Below are 22,372 nucleotides of genomic sequence, written 5' to 3' on the forward strand. Positions count from 1 at the left end.
TGGTATGTGGTGTGACGTGGTGTGACGTGGCGTGACGTGAGAAGGTGTGATGTCCTGTGGTATCATGTGGCATGATGTATGGTTTATGGTGTCATGTGTGTTGTATGGTGTGTAGTGTGACGTGGTGTGATGTGAGAAGGCGTGATGTCCTGTGGTGACATGTGTGTGGTGTAACCTGGCCCTCCAGTTCTCCTAGCATGACAGACGTGCAGTCACTCTGGTATTTCAGTTGGGCGGTTCTGCCGTGAGCGTCTTTGCCTCAGGGTGGCCGTGCACGGAGGCGAGCAGCAACACAGGCCGGATACTCAGGGCACCTGGCTGAGCCCTGCTCTGACTTGGACACGGGTCCAGTCCTGCTTGGTGTGGAGGACAGCAAAGACACCCTGTGTTTATTCTATCTCACAATGTGCTTGCTTTAAAACCGAGGGGTGCCACTGCAGTCCCAAGAGACGGGCAGTCAGAGGGAGGGTGGGATGCCACCCTGAGTCACATGGCTCAGGATGCAGAGTAAGCACAAAGCGGCCAGGTTCACTGCCAGCTCAGGGCTGGCAGGAGTCCTGGGGGTGGGGTAGGCTCCCGGAAGAGCCAGGCTCCAGGCCCTAAGTGCTCTGTGCATCCTGTGTCTCTGTGTCCTGGAGCTGCTGCCGCTGAAACACCAAAAGTCAACAGCTTTCAAGACCGAGAACTGACTGTCCTCGGTCCTGGAGGCCAGAGTCCAAATTGGGGTCTATCCGCTCCTCCTGTGCCTGTCTCTCCTGGTGTCTCGTGGCTGCCGGCAAACCTGGGTGTCCTCTGTGTGAATGTCAGTGTTGAGCACAGAAGTGATGAGATTTAGAACCCACCCAACTCACACAGTGTGGTTGTGTGACCTCCTTAACACAACAAAGACAACCCCTGTCTCCCCAACAGGTCAAAGTCACAGATGCAAGGGTTTGGACTCAACTTCACATTTTCTTTTTCTTTGTTTTCACTTGTGTTGTGAATTGGGTGAAGGTTTATAGAGCGTATCATCAGTGTTCCCGTCAACAATTCACACACATTTTATTTCTTCTCAATGACTGAAATCCCTCAGTTTAATGTCACTCACCCTACTTCCTCCCTGGGTTTCCTGTTTCCAGTCTGCCTTCTTGTCTAATCTTCTGAACTTTGCCCTTTGGCCCTCATATCTGTGATCATTCTAAAGTGTGTAATTGTTCCCTGCCAGACCTGCCTAGTGTTGGGCTGAGAATTGAGCCACCTGAAGGGTGACTAAGGGTCCAATCTCAGGGTCCCACCAGCCCGTTTCCAGACAGTAAGTCTAGCCTATTTTATGATTTTGAGTTTTGTGTTATACCAGTATAACTTTGGGGTGCACAATTCACCCCACACCAGTGAGTTGGTTGGATCTTTGAGCAGTTATGAGATAAAGTTGTGTGTTTTATAGCCACAGCCAAGTCCCCAGGTGTCCGAGAGGTAGAGGGGCACCTTTACCCCCAGAGGTCCCAGCCGGCCGAAGAGCCGCAGCAGAGATTCATTTCCTGGGCTTCGGCAGCTCGGTGCTTATAGACCTGGCGTGCTTTTTGTGAACTCTTTGCTGTTTACTGCTTTTTATGCAACTCAGCTCAAAACTTAAAGTACTGAAAATTTTACAAGTTTACATCCATCTCATAAGCGGGGAGCTTGTCAGCCACGGAGTTGTTGTTGTTGAGTGCCGTCGAGTCGGTTCCGACCCATAGTGACCCTGTACAGGGTTTCTGAGGCTGTAAATCTTTACAGGAGCAGAAAGCCTCATCTTTCTCCCGCGGAGCGGCTGGTGGTTTCAAACTGCTGACCTTGAGTTTCGCAGCCTGATTCGTAACCACTACGCTACCAGAGCTCCTTTCAGCCACGGAGAGTGCCCCCTAAATTCAGACCCTGAAGCAAGTAATGACCATTCCTGAAGGAAAGCCCTTTCCCCAAATCTCCTCACAACCCATGTGCCTTCCAAAGAGAAAGCCTTCACCAGGCATCTCAGTGTGAGGCCCAGGCCCATGATGCTAATCTACTCTCTGCTCCCAGGAATAAATGCTTTGTCTCCTACCTCTTGCCTTCCCTGGGGAGCTCTTCCATGAAGGCCTGACAGATCAATACGTCATTATCATTAAAAAGGCAGACGAGGAAAATGTACCAGGCCCTGAAGAAATTGCCCTCCTCTGGCCAGTGCCCGCTCCCTTGGCAGGGCTGGTCTGGGGACACTCCCGTGTAAGATGCACCTCCAGTCAACATTCTGAGTCCCATGGTCTCACAGAGGCCGCTTTCCCGAGTCTGAATGTAGACACGAGGGTTTCATTTTGACCAGTGATGTGAGGTCAGGTCTGGACGTGAGGTGAGGTCAGGTGTACCTTCTTTCTGCCCTCCTCTCTGTTCTTTCTGCTTGTCTGTTGGAACACACTGACCACTGGACTTTAAGTGCAGAAAGAACATGAGTTAGCTGTATCAGCATGGAACTGTGCTCAATTTCCACAAGTGGATTCCCAGGCCTTTCCTCTGATGCACCTCTGGGTGCTCTTGAACCTCTTTGTTATCAGCTTTGTTGTTGTTGTTAAATACCGTGGAGTCAGTTCCGATTCATAGCGACCCTGCACAGCGTTTCCAAGGCTATAAATCTTTACGGGAACAAAACGTCTCATCTTTCTCCTGTGGAGCAGCTGGTAGTTTCGAACTGTTGACCTTGCGGTTGGCAGCCCGATTCGTAACCACTACACCACCAGAGCTCCTTTGTTATCAGCTTTGTACTTAACTAATCACTTCACCACCCAGGGATTCCTCATTATAACGGACACATACAGCGAACTAGCGGCTCATGAGACGGAGAAGTCCAAGTAAACTAGGACCCCATCCCCCTGTGTGCTGGCTCCGTGGCTTCAGGCTTCTCCTCTGAGAAAAAGTCAGTCGAAGAGACCAAGCCTGCTCCTCCGGGGTGGAGAGAGTCCTTACAGACCCTGGCTGAGCTGTGCATGATGTCCGGTGAGCTGTAACTGGGACGCTGGATGCAGGAACTCGGCTACAGCCTTTCTAGCACGGGTCAGCTTTTCTCTTGAGACCCCACAAGGGTCTCCCGGACTCAAAGCCCAGGAGACTCTATGTAACCCCAGCTTGTCCCCGTGGGCTCACGCATGCAGCATTCATGAAATACACTTACAAGAGAAGCATGGACGTGCGTGAACTTTAAATATAAGCGGTCACTCCACTAGGCGCTCCCTACTTTGAATTTTCAATGTCACCTATAAACACTCAGGAAGGTACTGTTGATGACTCTAATTTAGAGAAGAAAGGAGGGTGGGAGGCCAGTTCTTGTAGAACGAGCTGCCCTGCACCCCCTACAGAAGCCCAGATTCCTGCTCACACAGTTGTAGCTGCTCCAGCAGGTCGGAACCCCCTGGAACCCTAGGACTAGGCACAGTCCTCCTCAAAGGCATGTAGAGAACAAGCTTCCAGGTTAGGAGCCTCTGTGAGTGTCCCCTGGCTGGCATTTTCTAGAAACACCCAGTTCTGACACCAGAGGACTCACTTCTCTAATGAGAAAAAGCTATAAACTTCACTTGGTTCCAAACAGTTCCCGCCTGGGACGTCCTTTCCTCCGTCTGCCTTGGGGAAGACAGTGTCCTCTACCTTCCCTCCTTTCTCCATCTCTGTGCCTATGAGTCCCTTCTCCTCCAGAAAGGCCTCCTGGGCCAGGTGGATCAGGATGTGCACAGGTGTGGGGCTAGGTAGGTCAGCTGGTAGGTCTCAGTCAGAGTCCTGTGCAGGTGGCCATGGGTCCAGCTGACACGGGAGCTTGTGTGAGACCCATGGATGTTCTGGCATGACAGAGCAGGGACAGACTTTCAGGATACCGCAGGCATGCTAACCCTGGGAAGTTGGCTATCTGACCTCAGTGAGGGTGATGCCAAGCCCCACACAGCTTCACCTGCCATGAGCACCCACCTTCAGCCCCTCCTGCAAAACCTGACCACCAGCGGCTCCAAGTTAGAAAAGTCGTGATGTGGTCTCAGGGAGTGTTGGGAGTGGGACAGGGGGTGACAGCCACACACTCACTGTCTGCCTCTTCTTTCCAGGATTTGAAGACTGTCCTGTCCCTGCCCCAGCACCCAGGGGAGTTCCTGCACCCCGTGGTGTACGCCTGCACTGCAGTCATGTTGCTCTGCCTTCTCACCTCCGTCCTCACCTATATTGTGCACCGCAGGTGAGGCGGGCACCCCCTCCCTCCACCCACCCTGAGGGTGGATGCATTTCCAGTGACACTAACCTGTCACCTGCAGCCCCATCTTCTTGTCCAGTTGGTGAAATTAGTTCTTCCTCAAAGGGAGTAAGTGTCAGAAGTCAGAGCCCCGGCAGAGTCCATGAAGCCTCTCTGTGCCGTTATTTCTGGCCAGCCTCTGCCTGGTGAAGGGAGATGACCTGGTATGTCTGCCCTGGGCAGAGGAGGAGGGGGCATGGCTGTCGTCAGCCATGGGCAAAGCCACAACCATGGTCACAACCAGGGGCTCTGGTGTGAGCAAGTCACAGTCACAGGCAGGGCTTTGGTCATGGGATCAAGTTAGGCATGCCCAAGAACCACCGTGAAGGTTGTGGACGTAGTCAAGACAGTGGACATCAATTAAGCATATCATAGATGCGGCCATCGCCAGGGTGAGAAGTAATGCTTTACGCAGGCTTGTGGTCATGGAGATGCCCTGGCCACGGGCAGCGTCCTGCTCTAGCTGTGTGTCACAGCCATAGTGAGAGCTGTCTTCTTGTCAGGCGTCTGCTCTGCGAGGGACCCAGGAGACGTGGCGTCTGACTTTCCTCTGCCACCTTCTGCCTCCATGACCATGAGCAGCTGTGTCTCAGGGCCTCAGCATCCACACCTGTGAAATGGGCAGATGATGTGATGCTGAGTCCTTCTTTCCACTTCATTCTAGGGTGACCTGGAAGGGTTCAGCACAGCCTCTGTCTGCCCCCTTGACGTGCTCTTCTCGTGTCCACTCCAGGCCCACCCCAGTCCACACACTTAGGGCCACCCGTCACTGTCCTCACAGGGGACATCACTCCTGCTTTCATGCTCTAACGTGGAGTCTCCCTTTCCCACAGCGCCATCCGCATCAGCAGGAAAGGCCGCCACACCCTTCTGAATTTCTGCTTCCACGCGGCTCTGACGTTCACGGTGTTCGCTGGTGGGATCAACCGCACCACATACCCCATCCTGTGCCGGGCGGTGAGTGCGGTCCCTTCTCTGTGGCATCACACAAGTCACATGGTCCCTGGACTTCCCTACCAAAAGGGGATTAAGTCTGTGGGAATTCTCTTATTCATGAGAGGAGGATTTAGTACTTTCTCAGGGTCCCGGGGAAGGCACAAGGACTTCTGGTGAACCTGTATCTCATAGTTCACCCCACATTTGAGCATATAAAGCCTTTTATTTTAAAATGGAACCCTTCACGCTGATGTTTGCCAAGCAACACACGTCACTCTTTTGGGAATGCTGATGCCTTTCTCCTGAACTCACTGGAGCAGTGGACTAGAAAGGACCAGCCTGCCCACCCCCGATGCCAGGTGGCACCTGTGGATGCGGACCTCTAGACTTGCAATCAGGGGTCACTTCAAGCCGTGGGCCTCCAGGAAGGAGTCCAGGCCCACAAGGCACAGTGCGGGGGGCCTCCCGGAGCTCAGCTTAGCAAGTGTTGAAAGACGACCTCTGAAGACCACCAGAACGGGCCTTCCTGCCCCCAGCCCCGAGGTGCACACACACTGTCACTCTGTCTCGTAGACTTTGAGCCAGCACAGCACCTGCCCGTGAAACAGCTCTGCTCTAGGCCGGTGGTCTCCCAATGGGGGACGGCCCTGAGCTACAATCAACACACACATTCTCACAAATCCACATCGAACTAAGCAGCTTGGCGCTGGGACAAGCAGGATGTTCCTGAACAGAGCCTACCGGCCCCAGAATGCCTCATGATCTGCCTCCCAGTTAACTGGGGCTGTTAATTCTACCTGTTAAATCTAAACACAGGCCAGCCTGAAGCCCCCCAGCCCCTCAGTGACCACACACCCTGTGGGCAGAGGTGACGCTGGAGCTGTACCCACCCAGCCAGCTCAGACTCAGGTCTGGTGACCCAGACTCCACTGCGGTATCAGCTGACACTGGAGATGCTGGTAGGGTGAAGGCTCGCAGGGCCAGGGTAGGTCTGTGGAGGAATGCGGGTTAAGGGAAGAAGTGCTCAACTTGATGTCCAGAGTGGGATGACCTCCAGACCCCCGGCGAGGGAAGCTGACATGCTGGTCAGAAAAGATGACCAGGCCTGCCCCTGGGGCCCTGCTGAGTACTGGTCCCTCTTCCGGATGGCAGCCTGGGCACCTTCTGCCCACTCACATGTCCATCCACCCACCTGACCCCTCCATCTATCCACCCACCCACCTGTCCATCTCCTTCATCTATCCATCTACCTATCTGTCAATCCATCCATCCATTTGTTCACCCACCCACCTGTCCATCCACCCACCTGACCCCTCCATCTAGTCATACACGCATCTGTCCATCTACCTACCTGCCCATCCCACCCACCTATCCCTCCCTCCATCATCCCTCTATCCTTCCATTCATCCACCTTTCGCCCAGCACGTTTGCACCAGGGCCTCGCTGCTGGCCATGGAGGTGTTGGGCTACAGCAGGAACAAGTACCTGAACCCTGAAACACACCACGAGTGTCCTGAGAGGAGTGAACGGGGGTGAGGTAGGAAGGTCGTGACAGGGGCAGAGTGCAGCTGTCCCTCCCCTGTGCTGGTCTCTCCCCTATGAAAACGCAGAGGAGGCTACACCTCCACTGGGCCTCGTGGACCTGAACAGAGGACCCGAGTGTGTCCATATATGACGCCACCCCCACGCAGCCATGTCATGGAGCAGATGGAAGACAGAGGCCTGAGGGGCAGGTTAAAACCTGGGTACTGTGTGGGGTTTCCCACTAGGCAGCCAAGCTGCCCCCCATACCCATCTGGAAGCCCACCCAGGACTCCTGGGACCAGCTTCTCGTTCTATCCACATTTCTGAGAAATTGTGAGGGAAGGCTACAGAGAACAGGCGGTTGTTATGGCAACAAAGAGATGACCATGAGCCTCATTAAAAGTATTAGGTGACATCATAAACACACACAGATGGCCGCTGCCAGTCACGTGATAAACAGCATCCTTGGCCTGAGCTTGGGAAGCTGGCTGGACAGTCCCGGAGGACCAGGGCACCATCAAGGCCATAGTCCATCCCTGCATTTCCCAGGCCAGCCCTGGGAACTTGCACAGAGAACAAAGAGGTCTCTCATGGGCCCCTCCCGCTCCCCCACCGTCTCTCCTTGCCTTAACCTCTGGCATTTGTGTGATACATTTGTTACCATGCATGGATCAGCATTGATACATAATTAGCTAACATCCCAGTTCACCTCAAGGTTCTCTGTGTTGCATGCCCTGTGGATTTTGACAGATGTCCACCATGTCAGTATCTGTAGAACAGTTTCACTGACCTAAACCTGCCCTGGATTCCACCTGGTCACTCCCCGAGCCACAGCAAGCGCTGGCCTCTGCACTGTCTCTAGTGCTGTTTGGCTATTTCCAGAATGCCACACGGTGCGGATGGTGGATCATACAGTCTGTTGTCCTCTCAGCGGTGGGTGTGTACGGCTATGTGTGCCTCTGTTGTGATTTCACAGCGCAGTTCTTTCATTGCTGACCAGCACTCCACTGTGTGTCTGCACCACAGTGTGTTCACCCATTCACCTACCAAAGAATCCAGACACAGAGCTTACATCTGTCACAAAAATTAACTCAACATGGATCACAGACCTAGATGCAAGAGGCAAAAGCACACACCTTCTAGATCACAAGGAGAAAGTCCAAGTGACTTTAGGGTTAATGGTGGCTTTTTAGAGACAATACCCAAAGCACAAGCCATACAAGAAAGAAAGAAATTAAAACGTCTGCTGTGTGAAAGACGCTGTTAGAAAAATCAAAAGGCAAGACACAGATGGGATAAAACAGATGCAAGACACTGATCTGATCGAGGACAGGCGCCTAAAATATGCAAATAATTCTTACAACTCAACAGTAAAGAAAACAAACAATCCAGTTACAAACCGGGCAAAAGATCTGAACAGATACCTCACTGAAGAAATTACACTGGCTGCAAGTAAGCATATGTCTGAAAAGATGTTCATCATCCTGCGACGTTGCTGGTTTTCTTGGCTTTAAGTCGGCTCCAACAGACGAAGACTTGGTGTCCAACAGAACAAATGGCTATCCACCCTGAGCCTCCTCCATGATCCCGGTCTGTCTGGGCCCATAGCGGCAGCATTGTGTCAGTTTGCCTCATGGAGGCCTTCCCTCATCTGTCGTTAAGGAATTGCATGTTAGAACAACAATGAGATACTGCTGCCTGCCTGTTAGAACGGATAAAGTCCAAAACCCGACTATGCCAAACGCTGGTGGAGATGTGGAGCTGTAGGAACTCCCTCCACTGTGGGTAGGGATGCAGAACAGGGCCGTCAGCTTGGAAAAGGGTCTGGCAACTCCGTACAAAGCTAAGCATAGGCTTTGTAACCATATGATGATGCAGCAATCACGCCCCTGGGTATTTACTCAAATGAAATGAAAACATATGTTCACGCAAAAACTTGCGCATGAGCATGGAGAGCAGCTTCATTCATAATTCCCCAACACTGGAATCAGCCTTGTGGCATTTTAGCCTCTCCACGTGTCCACCCTCACGTCGGGTGGCAGCATTCTGTGTGTTCATTCCTGTACCCCACAAATGCATTCCTGTTTGTGAGAGACTCTGTTCAGACCTACAAGGGGCGCATCCCAACCCCGTGTGGCCTGCCTCCTCCCAGCTCCTGGTCATTCCCTACCACCATCACCCCAGGCTGTCCTGCAGCTGGAGGGGCTGGAATGTGCTGTGGGGTTACCTTATGATCCTGCTATTCTGTAACAGTGACCACCATGCCACTGCCCACCAAGAAAAAAGATGGCTCTCCTTCAAAAAAGAGGCCAGGCCCCAGGGCTTCCCCTTCCTATCTCCTTTGAGGGTAGAGACTGGTGACCAGTGGTTGGTGCTGGGGAGGGAGCTGGTCCCAATATAGGACAGGCAAGTCTCCTTGCTGTGGGACAGGGCAGAGGTCTGCAGAGACCCTCCACAGAAAGCTTCCTTTCCCAGCCCGTCACCCAGAGGTCTCAGCCATGATTACACACGTATCCCTGCGTGTGAGACTCACTGAGGCACACAGTCCCTGCATTCAGAGAATTCTATATTCCTTCAACATTGATGTCCTTTCAAATCGTAGCAATGTTGTTGTTGTCGTCACCACAAAATGTCAGGTTATTGCTTCAAAGGAACCAGTTACACACACGACTCTGATGAAACCACACACTTGGAGCAGCTCAGCCCACCGATGGTCACTGGTGCTCACCACACCACAGTAACAACGTGAGCAGCCTACCCGCTCTTCATCTGGGGGCACCTGCATGAGGGTCCCAGACCAGGGAAAGTGATCACTCTCCAGATCACAGGAATCTGTGCCTCAGCACAGGGCAGGGACATGTGTGTGCACGTGGACATGCATGTGCATAAGGCCATGTGTGAAGGTGTGGGGGACATGTGTGCAGTGGCGCATGTTGCGGACAGTGTGTGTTCTTGCACATGTGGGTGTGTTCACATTGGCATGTGTGTATATAGGGACATGTATGGACATGTGTATGCATGGGGACATGCTGTGAGGTGACACATTGTGCACACAATGTAGTGTGTGTGTGTGTGTGTGTGTGTGTGTGTGTGTGGCACTCATATGCATGGGGGCATTTATGTGCATGGGTATATGTTCATGGATGGGCTATGCCTGTGGACATATGCATTCATGTGTATGCACAGGTGTGTGTGCACACAGGTGTGTGTGTGAAGAAGGATGTGTGTGTGCACAGGTGTGTGGGTGTGCAGGGGGTGTGGGTGTGCACAGGTCTTCCTCCACATGTGGGGATGGCATACATACCACTCAGGGATGTGTGTACCCCCTGACCTTCTGATCTACCTGGCTCTCAGCCCCCACAAGCCCTCCAGGGTTCCCCATGCCCCCCAGTTCCCAGACCCTCAGGCTTCCCAGACTCGCTCCTGCGCTCCCTGACCCCCATCTCTCTGGCATCAGAAGGGTCCATTTCACTGGTTGTACGTCTCTCGTGAGAGTCCTGAGCAAAGCCCCGTCTCACTGCAGCTCTCATCCTTGTCCCTAAGGGCACAGAGGGAGCAGGGGGGATGGGCCAGGCTGACACGCTCTCCCTTCCTAGGTGGGCATCACGCTACACTATGCCACGCTGTCCACCATGCTGTGGATCGGGGTGACCGCCAGGAACACCTACAAGCAAGTGACCAGGAAGGCCCCGCCTTGCAGCAGCGCAGAGCAGCCACGCTTCCCCAGGCAGCTGTTGCTCAGGTACAGTGTCCACACGTGCAGCCCCCATCGAGGGTTCAGACCCTGCTCCGTGCAGGGGCCGCAGTATGAGAGCAAGAGCTCCGTGTGGGAACCAGGGCTGGACCAGGTCTGCAAGTCACATTACCGTGATTGGAGCCAGCTGCTCCGAGCACCAACATGCCCCTGAGGGATGTGGCTGCCTACAGTCCCCGGGTAGGGGTGCTCTGGGCACGGCTGGCTAGTGCGGGATCTTCAGTCAGGTAGAGTGGGAGCAGCTGGTAAGACCCTTCTCAGACCAGGAGAACCACGGTGAGACCCTGAAAGTCCCCTGGGGCCAGAGCAGGCCTGAGAGTCACTTCCCTCTCTCTCTCCCTCCTTCCTGAGCTGGGCATCCCCATCGATGGGTTGATGGCTGGCAGAAGGACATGCTAACGTTCGTCTCACCCCACCACGAAAATAGCCCTATGGAGGCACCAGTGGAGGTTCTCTTCAGCAAGGACATGCCTGTGGTCATGAGTGGGCATCAGTGGTTCCTGGGCTTTGCCAATTCGCTCTTCTTAGTCATCATGAGACCCTAGTATCATGCGTTGTCCACCTTCCTTGAGTGTACTTTTAGAGCAGGGGCAGGTGGCAGGCGGGAATGCCATCAAAATCTTTAAGGCTTTCAACTGAATAAACCAGGCCCACCATGTCATGGATGGTCAGCCCCTTAGGATCAGCATGTCACAGCAACATCTAGACAAGTATTTGACCAAACAGTTGACCGAGAGCCAAGAGGACACATGAAACCCATCAGCACACCAGTGCCTCACGGGTCCTTCCCCCAGGGGTCAGTGGGGCCCACGAGGGCCTGAGCCACTGGCCAAGCTTTCCCAGGTGACACCCTTCGTGGGGGGGCACCACAGCTAGAAGGTTGCCCTAGACACTGGATGCTGGTGGCTTCCATGGTGGCTCATGTGTGAGAAGCTCTGGCCAGCTCCGGCCACCTCAGTGTGTCCTAACACCACCAGGATGTGTCGTTTGAGGCAGACAGTGCATTCTGTTGTTCTGATAAATAAGGTCATCTCTGCCCAGAGCATTGAACGATACTGCTTAGTTTTCATATCTGGCAAACATGTTGCCATTTAGCAATTGGCCAGGCAACTCCTCTGTGTCCTGAAGGACAGACCATAGGGATCAAACATCCCATCTCCCCGTGGGCACCCAAGGGAGCTCCTCTCAGGTGGCTGTGATTGATGGGAGGAAGGCTCTCATTTTAAGAACAGATAGGTGCCACAAAGCACCCTGCCATTTTCCTCCCTACCTCTTTGCAAATTCACAACTATCACCAGCCTAGTGGCACGGGCTAGGACCTGGGGAATCCGTACATGCAGGTGGACAGTGCTGGCTCGGCGGACTGTGCAGACCCACGAACACCTTAGTTGTTTGTGTTTTGATGGTAACATGGAAGAAATCACAGGTTGAAGGGAATGAACTCAGGTGTGGGTATGGCAGTGGACATGGACCACAGGTCATCTGAGGATGAGGAAGATGGGGTTGTTATGGAGGGCACTAGAACCGCTCAAGTTCAGGTAGCAGTGGACAAGAGACCGTCTCCATATGTGTCCACCTGTCTGACACACACTCAGCCCCACCGGACAGATGGGTAGATTTTCCAGGTGTGGCATCTCACCAGAGGCTGAGGAGGAAGAGGATGCCTGAGAGCTAGGGCAGGCGTCCACGTGAAGTTTGGTGGGAAGAATATTAGTGGGCAGTGCCGAGGTTGCTGGAGACAGCCAGGGCCAGAAGAAGACATGTTGTCACAAGGAAAAAGGGTGATGGGTGGATGTGTAGACATTTAGCGGGGAGGTTGCGAAGGGCAGGAGGAGAAGGCGAGGCCCAAGGCTAGATTAGACCAGAGTCCCTGGGTCAGTGAAGGAGAGCGTTCATGGTCTGGCTGGGGCACTCAAACTGCCCCCGGAGGAAAGACCAGTCTCTGGGACCCAGAGGGTCTAGTCTGCCTCAGTTTCCTCACCCACTGAGTCCAGAGGTGGCTTTGTGAGCCCACAGAGGACCTGCAGGGACAGAGCCTCCGTTTCCCCAACACCCGTGCGCTGAGCGCCCCCTGGTGATGGAAGAGCAGAAGACATGTGTGTATCTGACGTGTTGGGCAGAAGGTTGCAGAACATTCCAGGCTTCAGTGACACTCACACGCAAAGCCTTTGAAGGGTCTGGTGTGCATGTAACAGCCGGCGAAACCCCCTCCCTGAAGCTTCAGTTCTTCTGTCCCTGGCCAATCTTGAACAACCTCTCCCTGAACTGCCCAGTGAGGGTGTGTGGGCCAACTACCAGAAGTTCTCGGAGGGGACGGTGTCCCAACACCTGTGGCAGGTCAGGTCCTGACCTTGGGGTTGCATCTCCCCCATTTGGGTATCACTGGGGACTCAGACTTGTTCTGTCCTAAGGTGGCCAGACCCCCAGCGAGTCACATGCTGAGTGGCAGAGTTCCGGTCATGTAGATGGGGGTGAGCTCACTGAGAAACCGAGACAGCAGAACCACGCCAACCGGAACAGAACGTGTTCCATCCGGCATCTCGGAAAAGTGCAGTCCAGCAAGGACCTGCTAAGCGCACCCACCAGACCACTTGTTGTATAAGACGAGGCTCCAGTGGGGGCCCCCTGGCTATGCACATGACCCAGTACAGCTAGAGAGGTACCACTGGGAAAGGACCATAGATGCCGGGCTTGAAGTCTAGTCCCTTGGTTCTCAACAGCAGCCTGCAGGAGATACCATTAGTCCTCCAGGGGAACCCCTCTAACTTCCCATGGGACAAAACCTGTCTTATGGCCAAAGCTCTTCTCCTGAGCATTAGCAGGTATCTGCCCATCTTCAACGCTGAGCCCACCTGAGCATGGTGGTCAGTGCTGGAGGCCATGTCTGCATCCACATGGATGGGAGCGGCCTCCACCATAGGGTTGGTGGTCAGTATACTGACAGCTAAGCCTGCAGCACCTGCCCCTCATGTCCCCAACATCCTACCCACAGACGCCTTAGGTTCCAGCAGTCCAGGCAGGGCCCTCCCCGTTTCCTAGACCTGCCTGTCTTCCTGTCTTCCCAGAGCCCCAACCAGAGCCTATCTCCTTCTCAGCCCACCTCTACTCAGCCCCTGCCCATCTCTCCTCCCAAACTAGCCAGGACCATCCCTTTTCGTTCCCACCGACAGCCTAGAGTCATCCCACCCCTGCTGAACCTGGACAGTGCCCACCACCCACCCACCATGGTGAGCTGCTCCCAGCCCTCCCCACCACCTCTTCCATCTGCCCTGATGCCATTCTCGAAACAAACATCAACACCATCCACAGAAATTCAGGTCCTGGGTCCCAAGAACTGTGTGAAGGCTTGTGGTCCTGTTAGGTGGACCTCAGAGCAGATGCTGACCACTCCCACCATTGTAAAGCTTGATGCCCCTGGGGACAGGCAGAGCAGGCCAGCCCCACAGAGCTTCAGACAGGATGAAAGGAGACAGCTGCCCAGGAGGCGCACCTGTGTAGAAACAGGTAACACGGTCAGGACAGATGGTCATCTGGGACTTCGTGTCGATAAGAGTTCTCACGTGTCCCCGGTCACATCCATGGGGTGCCACATGGGGGTCGTCCTGACTCCATGCTAGCTCTTTCTCATCTCACATGCTCACCCCATTCTCCCGGCGTTTTGAGGGAACCAAGCCCATGTCAAGGATTTTTTCAGAGAAAACTCCACCAAAAAGTGTTGAAGGACTTGGAGCCAACAGGAGTTCATAGCCTCACTCTGAGCAGAAAAGCCTAAAGCAAAGGTCCCTGCTGAATGTCAGGGCAATGTGGCCAGTTAACTGGAGTGGACACCTCTGTCCAGGAAAGGACCCTGGTCCACAGCAGAAGCCAGCGTACTCAGGTCCTGGCTCTGTGTGGAAGGTTCTGGAATGGCCCTCTCATTAGAACTTATACCAGGAATGGAAGAACCAAGTGGGTCCAGGAGCCTTGCCCCCACAGACCAAGGAGTCCCCAGCTTAGTGCACCCTGCGGCCACATTTCATCATCATTCTCACTCCAAAATCCAAGCCGGGAGACATGTGATCGGCGGTTTCTGTGGCAACACAGGAATTCTAAAAAAAAATTTTTAAGACTTACTATGTGGTCCACTCTGGCCACCCACACACCGGGGATCACATCCTCCAACTTCTTCTGTGAAGCCAGGATGGGCCCCATATGGACAAGGGTTTGGGGGAGCTCCTTAGAGTGCTGTGAAACCCTAAGGGAGAACTTGATGGGACCCATGGACTCTGAGCTGACCTTTCCCCAGAAAAGGGGTTTGAAAAGTTTGGTGCCCACTTCTGAAAGACCACTGAATGCGTGGGCCTTTGTGCCGACATGTCACTGTCCAGATTAGGACCACCTGCTGTTGTCTGTTGTTAGTTTAACTCAGTGTCATTACCCAATGAGGTGCAGCCTCAGTTAATAGTCATAGATACCCACCCAGCTCTCCACTCCCTACCACAGCTGCTCCAGCTGCCCAAGGGTAGGATGGAGAGGTCAGAGAGTTCAGGTGGGCCTAGTGGGCTACCACAGGGCATCTCCCTGCCTCCTCCCTGGTCAGCTCGCCTGGCGGGGAGCGGGCCTCAGAGTAGCCGCTGACCCACCCCGGTCTGCTCCAGCCGGAGGGCAACCATCCAGCAGAGGACTTCTTTCTTGCTCTGGTTTCATAGACGCTCACAGACCAATTCCCAAGTGAGCTTTCCATAATTACATTCTAATTCTGCAATCTGTTTTGCCCTTTCTAATAAAGTGCACCCAAGTTGTTTCCTATTATTTAAGGCCTGCTGGTAGCTTTTCTGTTTGAGAAATACAGTTGCATTACCACAGAGACATTTAAACGAGGGACTTCATGAGCCCAGTAGGGGAAGAACACTTCTATTTGCTCATTCATTCATTCATTCACTCATTCACTCATTCAGTATCCAATGGTGTCAGGCGCTGGGCCCAGACACACACCTGGGCACACACTTCTCTGCCAGTGGAAGACATAGTTCCTGGGGGGTCCCCTCAACAAAGACCCCCCCTCTCATCCACAGAGAAGTTCCAAAGCCCCTGCAGGAGGAGGGCACACCAAGGTCAGAGACCCCTGGAGGCTCAGCCAAGGTGGGCTTGTCCCAGCCCTCACGGGCCCTTGTCCAGGCCACAGGTGAGTCCACTCCTGTTCCACGTGGGATTTCTGGCTGGGACCGGTCCTCGGGACAAGCTGCCCCCTCCCTAAGTTATCAGGGGCCACAGTGACAGGACGGGATTCAGAACACTTGAGCCTCTTGGTCGTATCCATGACCATGGACCTGAGATCAAATGGCCCAGCCTCCAGGCCTCAGCAGGTGAGGGTGCAACAGTGTCGGCTCACCCCAACCCAGGAACACCACAGTAGTCATCTGCTCACCACACTTCCTGAGGGGGTGAGGGAAAGGCAGGCAGGGTGAACTCTGGGCTACACCCCTCACAAGGGTGCCCCCCAAGTACAGCCTGGGAGACCCAGCATGTGTCCCACACCGCCTGGCCCAAGAAGGTGCTCGGGGAAATGTCTGCTGGATGACCAAGTGTGTGCCCAGGTGTGTGCCCAGGTGTGTGCCCAGGTTATGCGCAGCTATGTGCTTGTATGTGTGTCCAAGTGTGGACCTCGGTTTGCGATCAGCAGTGTGTCCAGCTATGGGCCTAGGTGTGTGCCCAGCTGTGTGTCTAGCTGTGGGCCTAGGTGTTTGTCCAGCTGTGTGCCCAGCTGTGTGTCCAGCTGTGGTCCTAGGTGTTTGTCCAGCTGTGTGCCCAACTGTGTGCCCAGCTGTGCACCTAAGTGTTTGTCCAGCTGTGTGTCCAGCTGTGGGGCCTAGATTTGTGTCCAGCTGTGTGCCTAGGTATGTACTCAGGTGTGTGTCCAGGTGTGTGTACATGGTGGAAAGCTCCCAATTGTCTTCACATTGTCTACTGCCTTGGTTGCTCCCCCTCCTGGGCTGTGGGATGCTCCTCACTGGGGAGGGATGGTGGTGGACCAGCTCAAGCAGACAGGCACCTGGGGAGAGTTCTTGGAAGCAATGAGGAGGACAGCTCTTTGGGAAGTGAGGGGCAATGAAGAGAATGAGAGGTAGGGAATACAGCTCAAAATAGCCCCCAACCGAGACCTACAAGGGTAGACGGCTCAGAGCAAGGATGGTCTATAACGGGGTCATCAAGAGCCAGGCAAGGTGCCACTGAGCAAGACAGGACCACCTCTCAGGGAAGGAAAAGACACAAAGGCCCCTCTCCCCTCACTGTGCCAAGCCCTCTGTCCCCAGCCTCTGTCTGAGACCACCTCCATCCAGGATGGGATCTTGGTCCCTCCCAGCCCTTCTGGCATCTGCAGAGGGTCCAGCAGCCTGGGGTCAGATCACTAAGCACCAGGTCTGACGGATAGTGGCTGCTTCTGGGCGTTGCCCAGTGTGGGCCTGTGTGAATGGGCAGGATCCAAGGGTCTGGGGCCAGTGCCCTGCACCAACTATCTCAGCATGGGGACTCATTAGCCAGTGCTTGTGACCTGGGAACCAGCTTTGCAGAGCACCTTGTCCTGCACATCTGTTGGTCCAAGAGGTGCCGGAGGGTAGCTGGCAGGACGCTCACATCTCAGTCACAGATTCCAGGAACACAGGCTCAAGTCTCCAGCATCCCAGCTTCTTTAGCCTTGCCTTCTCTTCTTGCTGTGAGTCACCATGTGACTCTCAGTCCCCAGAACCTGGTTTTGCCGCATCTCACCTGATTCACGGGGTAGGTCGTCAGGACTTTACAGAGCTGGACGTCAAGAACTTTACAAGCCCACGAGCCTTCTCCAGCCTCCACGCAGGTCCCACACACCCGTAGCCTGCTTGCAGGGGTGCTCCCCGCCACCCTCACCCACAGGAACCTGCAGAGAAGTTGCCACACTCACTGGCAGCTTGAAAGGCTGTGTTCTCGCACGTCACAGGCAGAGTGGCATGACCCGCTGGGCAGCATTAACACGCAGCCAGAAGGCAGTTTCATGTTTAAGGGTAGCTCTGGAGAGTTACTAATTACTGTTAAAAACACGAGATGGAATTCTTAAACAATTGCCCATTTGAAACATGACGACAGACTCATCAAAGTCCTGTCGGAATGAAAGGCAGACGTCCCTGTGAGCTTGAGCGCATTGTCCCGGTCACCCAAGTACCCAGCCAGAGTGGCTGGGCGCCTGTCATCTGACTGAGCGGACACATGCCTTTCTCCCCACCAGAACCCAGTGACGCATCCCTGCCTGGCCACACTGGTCTCTAGGGGTCTTGATGGCATCACTCACTTGACACCATTTCTGACAGGATGGCTTCAGGCACACAATTTAAGACCCGCTCGCGTACGTGCTCGGACTGTCGTTGGGGTGTCCCCTTGCTATGCAGGGTGGATTGGAAGCTTGCTCATGGCTGCCCATGGGTGTGGACATTCTGTCAGCTTCCTGTGTGCTCGGGGCGCCATAACCAAGTTAAATTCATCATCTTACACCTCTGAAGGTTAAGGGTGTGGAGGGGTGCATTCCCTCTGAAGGTGTCTGGCCTGTCCCAGCTCCATTCCGCCTTCATGCCCTCCTGACTGGGAGCCCTCTAGTCTCTCTGATGGGTCCTCTTCTCGGGCCCACATATCTGTCAACAGGGGCATATGATGGACACAAGAGGTTGAGAGTTGCTGACGTGTAACAATTCTACAGGGGCTGAAGGAGACTGGAACGCCCCCTCTACACCCAGAGTGGGCTAAGCACAGACCTAGGAGGGGGATGAAGTCGATGGCGTCCTGGGGACAGCAGGAGAGAAGGCAGTCCTGCTGTGCCCTCTGCTGTCCATGCTGGGAACTGAGTCCATCACAGGCCTCTGTCCCTATTTGGCCACCTGCTGCTTCCTGGGGGTTAGGAGCCATCAGTTCGACCAACAGCCCATGGCCACTGGCTGAGGCTTGGAAGCTGTTCATAAAGTTCCCAGGACACTGTACATCTCAACCTGGGGGGCCAAGACCCCTCCTTTTGGCCACAGGGACCCCATAGGGATGTGGCTGAAGTGTCCAGGGGCTCCAGGGAGGGAAGGCACCCTCCATGCTCAGTCCACGCCACACCAGGAGGCAGCTGACCAGCAGGAATAAGAGCTGCAGCCCCAGGTCAGGTCAGGTCTCCAGGATCCCCACCCTGGGTGGTACCCCAGGAGTCGCTGTGTCCTCAAGCTGAGAATTCTCTTGAGAGGAGACACTCAGGAAGGGGCAGATGGGTTCCTGCACTTTCCCCCTAACATTTAACTGTGAACTTTTCTGCACAGACACAACTTTACAGTGAACACCCAGTGCCGTCACCCAGACCCTACCATTCACGTCTTGCTGTGCTCCACCCTGCCTGTCCCTCAGTCCAGGTCTTTTTATGCATTTTGAGGTCGGCTGCAAACATCAACACATCTCCCAAACATTTCAGCATCCAACAGAGTTCAGTGTTTGCTAACAGGTGTTTTCCTTAGTGAGCCACAAAGCTGTTCTCCTGTGTTTCCTTCTAAACATTTTACAGCTTCAACTTTTACTTGCAAAGCTACAAGTCATCCCAAATGAATTTCTGTGTGCCATGTGAGAGAGGAGGCGGTGCTGCATGCTGTGGAAAAGAATGCCCTCCCCCTGCAGTGTGCGGTGCCTTTGTGGAGAGTCAAAGGCTGAATAACTGGGGCTCTATTTCTGGACTCTGGCCTGGTCCCGTTATCAGTTCATCCTTTCTCCAACACGACATCATAGTGATCATGGAAGCTTTACCCAAAAAACAAAACTCAGTTGTCATCCAGTGAACTCTGACTCCTGGTGTCCCATGTGTGTCAGAGCAGAACTGTGCCCACAGGGTTCTCAGTGGATGATTTTTCATAAGTAGATTCCACTCGTGGTGCCCCATGTGTGTCAGAGTAGAACTGTGCTCCACAGGGTTCTCAGTGGATGATTTTTCATAAGTAGATTCCACTCGTGGTGCCCCATGTGTGTCAGAGTAGAACTATGCCCACAGGGTTCTCAGTGGACAGTTTTCATAAGTAGATCCCACTCTTGGTGCCTCCATGATTGTGTCAGAGGAGAACTGAGCTCCACAGGGTTCTATTCAGTAACCACACATTTACCCATTTGTGCCACCCAAAGATTCCCCCATGAAAACTTTATTGTAAGTCTTAAAGTAATAGCTGGTGAATCCTCAACTTGATTTCTCTTTTGCAAATTGACTTTGGTGTTCTGGGTCAAATTTGTTTGTCAAAAACAGAATCTTCTGGAATGATATAAGGATTGTGTTTTTATGTCACTGAATACCATTTTGATTTCATTTTCTAACGGTTTCCTGTTAATCTATACAGACATAGTAGATATTTGTATGGTAAAGCTTGCAACCTTCCTCAGTCTACTGATTAGTTTTAGTACAGCAAAACCTGTGGAAGCCAGGACCTGTATAAGGTAGAAACCTTTCAGAAAAGGAAAACCCACATACCTGTCTCTCAGAGTACAGAACAGCATGGTAAGACTGCACCTTGTCAAAAGCAGGAAACTTGTGAGACCTAGAAAAACAAGGCTGCCTCTTGGAACTGTAGCTACCACGGGTTCTGGTGTAATTGTTTTGTAGATTATGCAGAATTTTCCACACAATCATAAACACTCGACTGTGAACCACAAGGTCCGAGGTTCAAGCTCTTCAGATACTCCTTGAGGAAAGATGAAGTTTCCTGCTCCCACAAAGATTTAACGCCTCGGAAACCCTATGAGTTGGACTCAGCTTGAAGGCACTTAACTGAAATGAGACATTTTTATTTTTGCCTTTATTGATATGATGCCTGTAATAGGTTCTGTGTCACCTTGACTAAGTCAGGATTCCCAGTGGTGTGGCAGCTGAGATGTGCTTGTCCCCATGGTGATGAACCCAGATACAGGCGTAGTTAGCTCTGTGGTGAACAGTCTGGCAATTAAAAGAATGCTTCCTTGGGGGTGTGGCCTGCTCCCAATATAATGAATGGACTTGCTTCTGCTGGGGACCTGGGGCTCTAATTGTAAGCCATTTATTTGCAATAAACTTCTCTTTATATATACATACATGTATGTTTCACTGCTTTTGCTTCTCTAGAAAGCCCACCCTATGAGAGCCCCTTTATACCTTTTGCTTGCCTCTCTACAATAGTGAAGGTCTTGAGGACCATGTTTAATAGAATTGGTAGAGCGACATCCTTGCCTTGTGCACATCCAGGCTCAACAGGAAGCATGACATTAGCAGTGGGTTTCTCATTCTTACTTGTCCTGTAGCTAATGCTGACGCTTTGTGACCCCACATGTCAGAGTAGAATTGCTCCGTAGGGTCTTCTAGGCTGTCATCTTAACAGAAGCAGATTCCAGAACTTTCTTCCAAGGTACCGCTGAGTAGTTCAAACGGTCAGCAGCGAGTACAGCTGGCTTGGCCCCAGAACCTTGGGTTTCTCCGAGCTGCTTTGTAATAGCGTGAGGATGTTCCCTGCCCCTCCTAGTATGCTGAGATGTTAGGATAGATCTACACTGAGCTTTACCAAGTGCTTTTCCTGCATCTATTTCAGGATCACAAGGTTTCCTCCCGGTTTTGTTTATGACGTTGAACAATATTGACTGATTTTCTTGAAGGACAAACTAACCTTGTATTTTGGGGATGAATCTTACTCAGTTGTGATGCATTCTCCTGTTTATAAAGTTCCTAGATTGGGTTTGCTAACATAATATTAGAGTTTTCTGTGTTCATGAGGAATATTGTCAGGCAATTTCCTGTTTCTTTTGAATGTCTGTTAGGTTTTGGTCCTGAGATTATGCTGACCTCATAAGATGAGTTAGCACATTGTCTATTTTCTGAAAGAGTTTGTGTAAGACTGGTGCAATTGCTTCCTTAACTGGGGATAGAACTGACTGTCTGGAAGAAGCTCTGTTAGCATAGTGGGTTACAAGCAGGACTGCTAACTGCAAGGTCGGCTGTTCAAATCTACCAGCTGCAGCATGGGAGAAAAGATACAACTTCCTGCTCCTGTAAAGATTATGGAAACCCTATACAGGGTCAAAATGAGTCGGACCAGACTCCAAGGCATACAACCACTGCACTGTCTGGGCCTGACATTTTCTTTGTTAGCCATTTCTTGATATTGAATTCCATTTCCTCACTGGTAGTTGGTGGTTATGGGCCGTGGCGTTGGTTCCGACTCATAGTGACCCTGTACAGGTGTTCCAAGGCTGTAAATCTTTATGGGAGCAAAAGCCTCATCTTTCTCCCATGAAACAGCTGGTAGTTTTGAACTGCTGACCTTGAGGTTCGCAGCCTGGTTCAGAACCACTATGCTACCAGAGCTCCTGATTTCCTCACTAGATACAGGCTATTCAGATTTTCTAGTTCTTCTGGCTTCAACTGTAGTCATTTTTCGTTTTCCAAGGAATTTGTCCATTTCATCTAAGGTGCTGAATCTGTTGGCATAAAATGATCTGTAACACACTTTTATTATTCTTCTAACATTGCAGATTATGTAATAATCATCTCTCGTTGGTATTGGCAGTTTGTGTCCTATATCTGTGTTTCTCAGTCTAGCTAGGGCACTTCTGGTCTTGACTGTTTTCACTACTATCTGTTTTCTTATTTATTTCTGTTCTGAGCTTTATTAGCTCCCTCCTTCTGGCTTTACTTTGCTCTTTTGTTTTTCCAACTTGCTAAAGGTGAAATCTTAGGGTGCTGCACTTCAGACCTTTCTTTTTTTCTGATACAAGCATTTAAAAGTACAGCTCATGCTGTGAACTTTCTCTCTCTCTGTCTCAGTCTCTCTCAGTCTCTCTCTCTCTCTCAGTCTCTCTCTCTCTCTCAGTCTCTCTCTCTCTCTCTCTCTCTCAGTCTCTCTCTCTCTCTCTCTCTCTCT

General features: G+C 52.5%; 1 protein-coding gene across 1 annotated transcript in view; it reads left to right on the plus strand.

The window, feature by feature from the left end:
• The first annotated feature begins 3,773 nt into the window (after nucleotides 1-3,773).
• Nucleotides 3,774-22,372, plus strand: part of GPR123 (G protein-coupled receptor 123) — a 22,008-nt gene continuing 3,409 nt past the window's right edge. The window contains exons 1-4 of the mRNA XM_006867483.1: nucleotides 3,774-3,800; nucleotides 4,077-4,204; nucleotides 5,092-5,215; nucleotides 10,315-10,460. Of these exons, the coding sequence (XP_006867545.1) occupies nucleotides 3,774-3,800; nucleotides 4,077-4,204; nucleotides 5,092-5,215; nucleotides 10,315-10,460 (425 nt within the window). The remainder of the gene's footprint in view (nucleotides 3,801-4,076; nucleotides 4,205-5,091; nucleotides 5,216-10,314; nucleotides 10,461-22,372) is intronic.

The sequence above is a fragment of the Chrysochloris asiatica genome, unplaced genomic scaffold (genome assembly GCF_000296735.1).
Source record: "Chrysochloris asiatica unplaced genomic scaffold, ChrAsi1.0 scaffold00105, whole genome shotgun sequence".
Taxonomy (NCBI): Eukaryota; Metazoa; Chordata; class Mammalia; order Afrosoricida; family Chrysochloridae; genus Chrysochloris; species Chrysochloris asiatica.